General features: G+C 38.8%; 1 protein-coding gene across 1 annotated transcript in view; it reads right to left on the reverse strand.

Annotated features, from left to right (window-relative positions):
- The window catches only part of CCDC62 (coiled-coil domain containing 62), a 48,459-nt gene that overhangs the window by 11,155 nt on the left and 30,159 nt on the right, over nt 1-7,145 (reverse strand). The window contains exon 9 of the mRNA XM_008577702.1: nt 4,736-4,867. Coding sequence (XP_008575924.1) covers nt 4,736-4,867 — 132 coding nt within the window. The remainder of the gene's footprint in view (nt 1-4,735; nt 4,868-7,145) is intronic.

Genomic DNA, 7,145 nt, shown 5'->3' on the forward strand with positions numbered 1-7,145 from the left:
GATAGCACCCCTCGGTGTGGCCCCCGCGCCTCGCTCAGCCAGTGAGCAGGTACCGGTCCACATGTGGGATCCGAACCCTCGGACGGGAGCGCCGCCGCGCTTCCCAAGCGGCGCACTATCCAGTGTGCCACCGGGCCGGCCCTGTCCACTCTATTTCTATTCAACAGGGAGCGCTGCCGCGCTTCCCAAGCGGCGCACTATCCAGTGCGCCACCGGGCCGGCCCTGTCCACTCTATTTCTATTCAACATTGATCTATAGGTCCTAGCCAGAGCAATAAGGTAAGAAAATAAAAAAGGCATAAGAATTGGAAAAAGAAATAAAACTGTTTTTATTCACAAGTCACATGATTGTGTAGAAAACCCTAAAGAAGCTACAGAAAATCTACTAGAATGGGTGAATTCAGATAAGTTGAAATTTACAAAAATCAATTGTAGTTATTTATATTATTGACAAACAATTTGAGAATGAAATTTAAAATATCATGTAAAATGACATCAATAAACAAAATATTAGGAACAAATTTAACAAAAGATGTGCAAGATCTCTACAATGAAAACTACAAAATATGGTTAAGAGAAATAATGAAAGACCTAAATAAATGGAGATATATCTGTTCACAGATGTCAGTTCTCCCCAAACTGATCTTTAGTTTCAATGAAACCACAATACTAGAGGGCATTTTTATAAAAATTGACAAGTTGATTCTAAAATTGACAGGAGTCTGCAAGGGACCTAGAATAGTCAAAACAATTTTTTAAAAAAAGGTGGAGAACTTACACTATCTGATTTCAAGACTTTCTATAGAGTTATTCTATAGAGTAATCAATACAGTATGGTATTGGTGTAAAGAGAGACAAACAGATCAATGGAAATGACCACAGTCCAGAAATAGACCCTTGCATGTAAGGTCAACTGATATTCAACAAAGATGCCAAAAGTAATTCAATGTCAAGAAGACAGTCTTTTCAACAAATGAATATGAAAAAAAATGAACCTTGATCCTTATTTCACACCACACAAGAAAATTAAGTTGAAATGAACCACAGACTTGCACATGCCTATAAAACTTCTAAGAGAAAATACTCACTGGGCCGACCCCGTGGCTCACTCGGGAGAGTGCGGCACTGGGACTGCCGAGGCTGCGGGTTCAGATCCTATATAGGGATGACTGGTGCGCTCACTGGTTGAGCGTGGTGCGGGCGACACCGAGCCAAGGGTTCCGATCCCCTTACCAGTCACACACACACAAAAAAGAAAATAGAACCTTGGAGTATGCTTCTTAGGACACAAAAGGCATCATTAAAAAAAACCCTGTTAGGTTGGACTTCATCAAAATTTAAAATTTCTGCTCTTCAAAAGACACTGTTGGGCCGACCCCGTGGCTCACTCGGGAGAGTGTGGCGCTGGTAGCACCGAGGCTGCGGGTTCGGATCCTATATAGGGATGGCTGGCGTACTCACTGGTTGAGCGCAGTGCGGGCAACACCACACCAAGGGTTGTGAACCATTACCGGTCACACACACAAAAAAAGACACTGTTAAGAAATGTATACTGAGAGAAAATACTCACACTGTATCTAAAAAAGGAAAAAGAGGCCGGCCCATGGCTCACTCGGTAGAGTGCGGTGCTGATAACACCAAGGCCACAGGTTCGGATCCTATATAGGGATGGCCAGTTTGCTCACTGGCTGAGCATGGTGCAGACCACACCAAGCCAAGGGTTGAGATCCCCTTACCGGTCATCTTTTTAAAAACAAAATAATAATAAAAATAAAAATAAAAAAGCAAAAAGGACTTGTGTCTGGATTATATGAATATCAAAGGTAACAACTCAATTTTAAAATGGGTAAAAGATTTGAATAGACATTTCACAAAAGATACAGATTAAGCATCCCCAATCCAAAAATCCAAAAAGCTCAAAAATTTGAAACTTTTTGAGTGCCTACATGACACACAAGGAGCATTTTGGATTTCAGACTTTCAGATTGGGGATGCGCAACCTGTTAAGTATCTGCAAGTATTTCAAAATCTGAAAAAATCTGAAATCCAAAACATTTCTGGTCTCAAGCATTTTGGATAAGGGATACTCAACCTGGATATGAAGAGCCAATAATATGAGAGCACATCAAAAGATGCACAATATCACTAGTCATCAGGAAAATGCAAATTAAATCACACAATGATACTATTTCACATTCACTAGAATGGTTAAAATAAAATAGACTGACAAAACCAAGTGTCGGTAAGTACGTGGAGCACCTAGAACTCTCATAGATATCTGGTGGGAATGTAAAATGGTATTACTACCTTGAAAAACAATTTGGCAGTTTATTTAAAAGTAAAACATTCACCTATCCTATAACAGCAATTCTATTTCTAGGTATTATCCCTAAAGAAATAAAAACATATGTCCATAAAAAGACTTGTATAAAAATATCGATAGCAGCTTTATTCATAATAGCTCAAAACTGTAAACAACCTACATGTCTCATCACCAGGTAAATAAACACATTGTGTTTTATTTATACAATGGAATACTAATCAGCAATAAAAAGGAATGAAGTACTGATACACACGATAACACAGATGAGTCTCAAAATAATTATATTGAAAGAAGCTAAACAGTAGATACTGTATGATTGCATTTATCTGAAGTACTAGACAGGCAAAACTATTTTCTAGTGAGAAAAAAAAATCAGGTCAGTAGTTGCCTGGGGTGGGGAGTAAAGAGGGAATCACTTAGAAGAGTGTGAGGGAACTTTCTGAGTGATGGAGATGTTCTGTATCTTGACTGGGATATTCATTATGTGGGTGCATACAGATTTGTGTAAATTTACTGAACTAGTAAGATCTATAGTAGATCTTCATTAAAGTACTAATATAGGCATTAAAGACATACTTAATAAAATTCCCTCATTTTATTGTATGTAAATTATACTTCAAAGAAGCTCATTTTAATAGAAAAGTATTTCAGTGTTCTTGCAGACCTTTTAGTTTATTTAGGCTTTTGTTCAGAGATGCAAAAAAGTTGAACTCAGTGGCTTTCAAATATCTTTAATTAGGCATACGACACATCTAAGTAATGTACCAGGAATCCTAAACTTAAAGCATCAGTTCCAAGCTCTTATTTTACATATTAGGAAACTGGAACCCAAGTATCCTGATTTCAAGTCCAGTGTTCTTTTCACTACTTATGTTGAGGTTATAAAAATCTACAAAGCAACTTATATCATTGCTATTGAAATGTTACTGTGCTCAGAAAAAGCAGTTAAAATTAAATGTGAAACACGCCCTGAAAGAATGACAGATATAGAAAATTACTATTTTGCAGTTCCTAATGAAACAAAGGATCTAAATAATAATCATCAATGAATGCTAAAATCATTAAGTGAACTGTAGGGGAACTTTATAACATAAAAGCTCATGCTAACAAACTCCTGAATGTACTGATCAAGGTTAACATCTGAAAGTGGGACAACCAGGGCCGGCCTGGTGGCGCACTGCTACAGTTCGCTGCTTGGGAGCTCGGCGGCGCTCCCGCCGAGGGTTCGGATCCCACATACAGACCAGCCGCTCACTGGCTGAGCGAGGTGCGGGTGCAACACCGAGGGTTGCGATCCCGTTGCCGGTCCCGGTCCGGTACGGGCGCGACACTGAGGGTTGCGATCCGTTGCCGGTCAAAAAAAAAAAGACAAAAAGGAAAAAAAAAAAAAGAAAGTGGGACAACCAGATGGGACCTTCCTAGTAGGGTGGAATAGGAAGCAGACTATATCACAAATGAAGTAGTCATGCAAAGAAAAACCCCCCAAACCCCAATTTAATCTAATCAAGCCACTAGATCTAAATGCCAGTTTACAGGAATTATGGGGGATAGAGAAATGTGTTAAATAACACAATAAGGATAGAGAGTTGGCAAAATCCAGAATGTGGGAAATTCTACAGGACAAATGACCCAATATTTAATTTAATGACCCAATATTTATTTATTAATGCCACCCAAATAAGTGGCTTTAAAAAACAAAGAACAGAGAAGAAGGAAGAGGAAAAAAGAGGAAGAAGGAAGGAACAGGTAGAGAGGAAGAGAGAGGGAAGAACGGAGGGAGGGAGGAAGTGCTCGTGATTAACAGAGACTTTAAGGGATAAATCAAAATGCAAAGTATGGACCTTGGTTGGATGTTGATTTGAATAAAGAATAAAAAGACATTCTTTAGATAAATGGGGAAAACTTTATATGGTTTACACATTAGATATTAAGAATTTATTGTTAATTTTTCTGGCTGTAATAATGTTATTACGGTTGTTTTTAAAAAGTCCGTATCTGCTAGAGATACGTAATTAAATACTTATGAGTGAAATGATACGATGTCTGGGATTTGCTCCAAAATGCTTCAGAAGAAAGTGTGCATGGATGGGGTTAGATAAAACAAAAATGGTGGAATGCTGATGGTTGTTGAAGGTGAATGATTGTACTATTCTTTCTATTTTTGTGTGCACTTGAAATTTTCTATAATAAAGTGTTTTTTTTTTAATTCCCAAGAATTTATATTCAATGCCCCAGGTAATTTGAAAGAGAAAGTTTGGATGCAGTGACATCTGAGTGTGACTTTTTCCTTCTCCTTAAACCAAGAGTGCTACCTCCCTCCCTCAAAGACATAACAGAAAGGTTCCCTACAATGACATTCGCGCACCAGTGGGGTATTCAGATGTTATGAATGTGGTCAAAAGAAAATGGCACCTGTACATCTTTGGCACTGCTGTGGAGGTTCTCGCAGGTGATGGGCAGCAGAGTGCTCAGCTCCAGGTCGGTCACCATCTGCCGAGATTCTGCCAGCAGACGCTGCAGCTTACTTGTGGGCGAAAAATCATCCTGGGAAGACAGCATAATTTTAGCCTTCATGAAATCAAGAAGCTTAGATGTTTATGTTTACAAACCTTATAAACGCAGACATTAATTAGCTGTTAATACTTCTTTGACTTTAGGTATTACTAAGCAGAGCAGGATATCAAATAATAGAATAATCAAATTCCTTTTATTTCTTAGAACCTACTCAGTTAAATAATTCAACTTAAACAGAACTTATTACAACTAATTAAGTAACATCCATGTAACATTAGGCATTTTTTCTTTCTTTTTTTTTTTTTCTGTTCTTTTTTCACTGCCAGGTACAGGGGATTGAACCCTGGACCTTGGTGTTATCAACAGAATCTTAGGCATCTTTTGCCCTCTTAAATCACCTCTTCAAGGCCTACTTAGAATGTCAAAACACTTGCAGGACCGGCCCCATGGCTCGTGGCTTACTTGGGAGAGTGCGGCGCTAGTAGCGCGGAGCCGCAGGTTCAGATCCTACATAGGGATGGCCGGTGCGCTCACTGGCTGAGTGTGGTGCGGACCACACTGTGCCGAGGGTTGCAATCCCCTTACCGGTCAGAAAAACAAACAAACAAACAAACAAAACTTGCAAAATGGAACTTGAACGCTAATAGTTTATCAGCTTTTAAAAGTGCGTGAATATCATTCTCGAGGAAGATCTAAGGAAAAAATAAAAATATGTGAATATGCGCCTTAATGAATTCTTGTTAATTTTCAACTTTGGGATCTGAATTTTTTTGTTTGTTTGTCTGTCCTTTTTGAGACCGGCCGCACCGCGATCAGCCAGTGAGCGCACCGGCCATCCCTACATAGGATCCGAACCCGCGGCGGGAGCGCTGCTGCGCTTCCAGCGTCGCACTTTCCCGAGTGCGCCACGGGCTCGGCCCCAGATCTGAATTTTTAGCGAAAAATGAGTCACTACCAACTGCTCTCAAAGGGGCCTAAACAATTTTTTTGATAAGAAAAGTTAATTTCCAACTTTCCATGAACAATGATCACTACTGGCCTGGCACACAGGAGATGTTTAATAAACATCTGCAAAATGAATATATCTGTGTATACAAATATAGTCAACACAGACATATAATGTTATGTACAACCTTAGAAAAATAGGTGCAAACATTGAAAAAGGATCTCCAAGAGGTAATAATAGCTAATATTTTCCCTTGTACTTACAGCTTTAAAAAAAAAACTAACAGTTTTACTGAGTTATAATTGACATACAACTAACTGTGCAATTAAAGTGTACAATCTGATGAGTTTTGACATAGGGCTACACCCACGAAACAGTGACCACAAGGAACAGTGAATGCATTCGCCACACCCAAGCCCCTTTGGAATTCCTGCCTCTGCCCCTGCACATCCCTCCCTCATTCCCAGACAACCACTGATCTGCTTTCTTTTCTATTTTTTTTGGCAGCTGGTCAGTACAGGGATCTGAACTCTTGACCTTGGGGTTATCAACAACACACTCTAACCAACTAAGCTAACCTTATAGCCCTACTGATCTGCTGTCACCAGAGATTAGTTTACATTGTCTAGAATTTTATATAAATGCACTCAAGCTCTTGTCTGTCTGTCTGTCTTCTTTCACTCAGTGTAATTATCTTGAGATTTACCCATGTTGTTGTGTGTATAAATAATTAATTCCTTTTTACTGCTAAGAAACATTCCATTGTATGGATAAACCACAGTTGTTTATCCTTTCACTTGTTGATGGTCATTTGGGATGTTTCTGGTTTTTTGGCTAGTACAAATAAAGCTGCTTGAATATTTGTGTATAAGTCTTTGTGTAGACATATGTTTTCAATCCCTAGGAATGGGAGGACTGGGTCATAAGGTAGGTATACATTTTACTTAAGAAACTGCCAAAGTGTTTTCCAAAGTGGTTATACCAGTTTACATTCCCATCATCAGTGTATGAAAGTCCAAGTTGCTCCAGATTCTAGTCAACACTTGGTATGTTCATTTTTAAATTTCACATATTCTAACAGATATGAAGTAGTACTTCAGTGTGGTTTTAACTTGCATCCCCTAATGACTAATAATGTTGTGCATCTTTTTATGTGCTAATCTGCCATATATTTAAAGCTTTGTTTTTCAATTAATAGAGCAGTTCTAGCCAATTATTCAATCCAATGTGATTGGATTAGGTATGGCTGGAGTATTCCTCCTTTAATTACTTTCCCAGTTTTACCTCACCCCCAAGCGATGTTAAAAAAATTAACACTCATCTTATACCCATTAGAGGCCACACTCTACAATATTTCATTTA

The sequence above is a fragment of the Galeopterus variegatus genome, unplaced genomic scaffold (assembly GCF_000696425.1).
Source record: "Galeopterus variegatus unplaced genomic scaffold, G_variegatus-3.0.2 Scaffold1568, whole genome shotgun sequence".
In the NCBI taxonomy this organism is placed as follows: domain Eukaryota; kingdom Metazoa; phylum Chordata; class Mammalia; order Dermoptera; family Cynocephalidae; genus Galeopterus; species Galeopterus variegatus.